This window comes from Marmota monax, unplaced genomic scaffold (assembly GCF_021218885.2).
Source record: "Marmota monax isolate L192 unplaced genomic scaffold, Marmota_monax_Labrador192_F-V1.1 WCK01_AAM20220418_F8-fsc01549, whole genome shotgun sequence".
Taxonomy (NCBI): Eukaryota; Metazoa; Chordata; class Mammalia; order Rodentia; family Sciuridae; genus Marmota; species Marmota monax.
In genome coordinates, this window is record NW_026694196.1 from 224 (window position 1) to 2,968 (window position 2,745).

The 2,745-nt window shown below is 40.3% G+C and overlaps 1 protein-coding gene across 1 annotated transcript; it reads left to right on the forward strand.

Moving 5' to 3' along the window:
- The first annotated feature begins 1,220 nt into the window (after positions 1–1,220).
- Positions 1,221–2,159, forward strand: LOC124108023 (olfactory receptor 7D4-like). The gene has a single exon (XM_046466383.1). It carries the CDS (start codon positions 1,221–1,223, stop codon positions 2,157–2,159), a length of 939 nt encoding a protein of 312 aa, XP_046322339.1.
- The last annotated feature ends 586 nt before the right edge of the window (positions 2,160–2,745 follow it).

Sequence of the window (2,745 nt, forward strand, 5' to 3'; positions counted from 1 at the left end):
TTTTGTTTTCAGGGACACTTAACCACTGAGCCACACCTCCAGCCCTTCTTATTATTTATTTTGAGAAAGGGTCTTACTAAGCTGCTCAGGGCCTTGCTAAGCTGCTGGGGCTGGCTTCGAACCTGTGATCCTCCTGCCTCAGCTGCCTGAGCCACTGGCATGACAGGTGTGTGCCACTGTGCCTGGCAGGTTTGTTGTATTTATGATGATCATCATTTCATCCTGATTGCTGCCTGACTTAAGGGGATGTTGCTAAATGATATCCATACAGGAAAAATGTATTGTGATGTTAAGAATAGAAGTTCACATTTAAGTATTCATCAAATGTCTCAGGAACCACAATAGAACAATTATATCATCATGTCATTACATTTCTTTATTGGTCCTATCTTGTAGGAAATATTTACTACTACTACTGGAGAGATGAAGCATTCATAACTAATAGAATTTAGATGACTTTCTCAAGGTCATACATAATAAGATGGATAGGCAAAAATCTACTTCAGGAAGTCCGACTCAAGAACTCAAGAATTTTGCAGATCAAGCTCTATTCTGCTTGTTGAGAGAGCTACTTATACAAAAAAAATTATCATAAAGTAGAATAATAAAAATAATAACAACAGGTATCACTTATTCTGAATTCCACTGAATAGGAATTTTTTAATTTAAAAACAAGAAATAATAATAATAATAATAATAATAGTATCTTTAGTTTAAAATAGGTAGTGACTTAGCAATCACACTATTAGGAATTACTAAGTCATAGAATAAATGTTGTTATTACTTCTAAGTCCATGCTTTATTATTATTATAGAGCTATTTCAATTAAGGAAACATGGGGATCATCAAGGAAAATATGAAATTTGTTCAAATATTCTGGATGGGTCATAACAAAACAAAATTATCTCATTTTAAGTTATTTCATTTTAAATTTTAAAAAGGGAATTAAAACAGGTGAGTAGACATAAAATGAGAGATTTCTGCTGAATTAAAGAAAGTCTGGATTGTTATAGACATGCAAAAGTGAAGTGAGTTACCATTTAGCCACATGAATCATTATGGGAAGGAATCAGGCATGCCAAAGGACGTCCACCTGAGGGTGACATTGTGAAGGGAGGATTACTTGATATCCAGTTGTATTGTTTTTATTTGATTGACTTTTTAACTTTGCTTGTTTGTTTTTAACTTTTGTTGATTTCTCAAGGAGAATAGACAGCTTCATGGAAGTGGAGAACCACACAGTCCTATCACAGTTCCTCCTCCTGGGACTGTCAGAGGATCCAGACCTGCAGCCTATCCTGTTTGGCATCTTCCTGTCCATGTACCTGGTCACAGTGCTTGGGAACCTGCTCATCATCCTGGCCATCTTCTGTGACTCCCACCTCTACACCCCCATGTACTTCTTCCTCTCCAACCTGTCCTTTGTGGACATCTGTTTCACCTCCACCACGGTTCCTAAGATGCTGGTGAACATCCAGGCACAGAGGAAAGACATCTCTTACACAGAGTGCCTCACTCAGGTGTATTTTTTTATGTTTTTTGCTGGAATGGATAATTTCCTACTGACCGTGATGGCCTATGACCGCTTTGTGGCCATCTGCCACCCCCTGAATTACATGATCATCATGAACTCTCACTTCTGTGTCCTCCTGGTTCTGACGTGTTGGCTCATCATCTTCTGCAGTTCCCTGCTTCACATTCTACTGATGAAGAGGCTGAGCTTCTCTGTAGGCACTGAAATCCCACATTTCTTCTGTGAATTAGCACAGGTTCTCAAGGTGGCCAGTTCTGATACCCTCATCAATAACATCGTCTTGCTTGTAGCAACAGCACTCCTCTGCGTGTTTCCCGTCACTGGGATCCTCTTCTCCTACTCTCAGATTGTCTCCTCCTTAATGAAGATGTCCTCCTCTGTGAGCAAGTCTAAGGCATTTTCCACCTGTGGGTCCCACCTCTGTGTGGTCTCCTTGTTCTATGGAACAGCACTTGGGGTTTACCTCAGTTCTGCTGTGACCCATTCTTCCAACAAGAACACAGTCATTTCAGTGATGTACACTGTGGTCACCCCCATGCTGAACCCCTTCATCTACAGCCTGAGGAACAAGGATGTGAAGGGGGCCCTGGGGAGACTCCTCAGCAGAGCAACCTCTGGTCCTTGAGGGACATTGATCTCAGAACTATGTGGATGCTTGGGTCTCTGAGGCAAAGGCTGTGAGTTTACATAGCATGACTCTTTTCTCCCCTGAAAAACACGCTTCTTCCTATTTCCATTCCAGAAACACCTTTGACTTTGCTTGTATAAGAGTTTGTATTGGTTTCTCCTCAACCACTTCATCAGTACATCCTTTGTAAGTTTTCTCCCCCCAGATGTCTTTAATCTATGGGGTTCTTAATCTAAAGATGCCTTCTACTTGGGTCAGTTTTTGTCCTGAGCATTCTAATCTGATATTTAAAGCCCTTATCATGGCACATGCCGACACTCATTGCACCCACATTTTCCTGTTGAATGTGAAGCTTCTTTACCTTAAAGTGCTTAACCTCTTCTTCCTGAAGGAACTGGTATGAAGTCATACAAGTCAAAGGAAAATGATTATCATTTCACGACTGTGGTTGTCACTTGACTTGTGTGACTTTATTCATTCTGAAAAGATTTCTTTGAGACATTTTCTGTCTTTCACATAGTTTCTGAATGAAAGAGACTTGGATTAGAATGGGGTATTATGGGACCCTGAAACTGAGTACAGA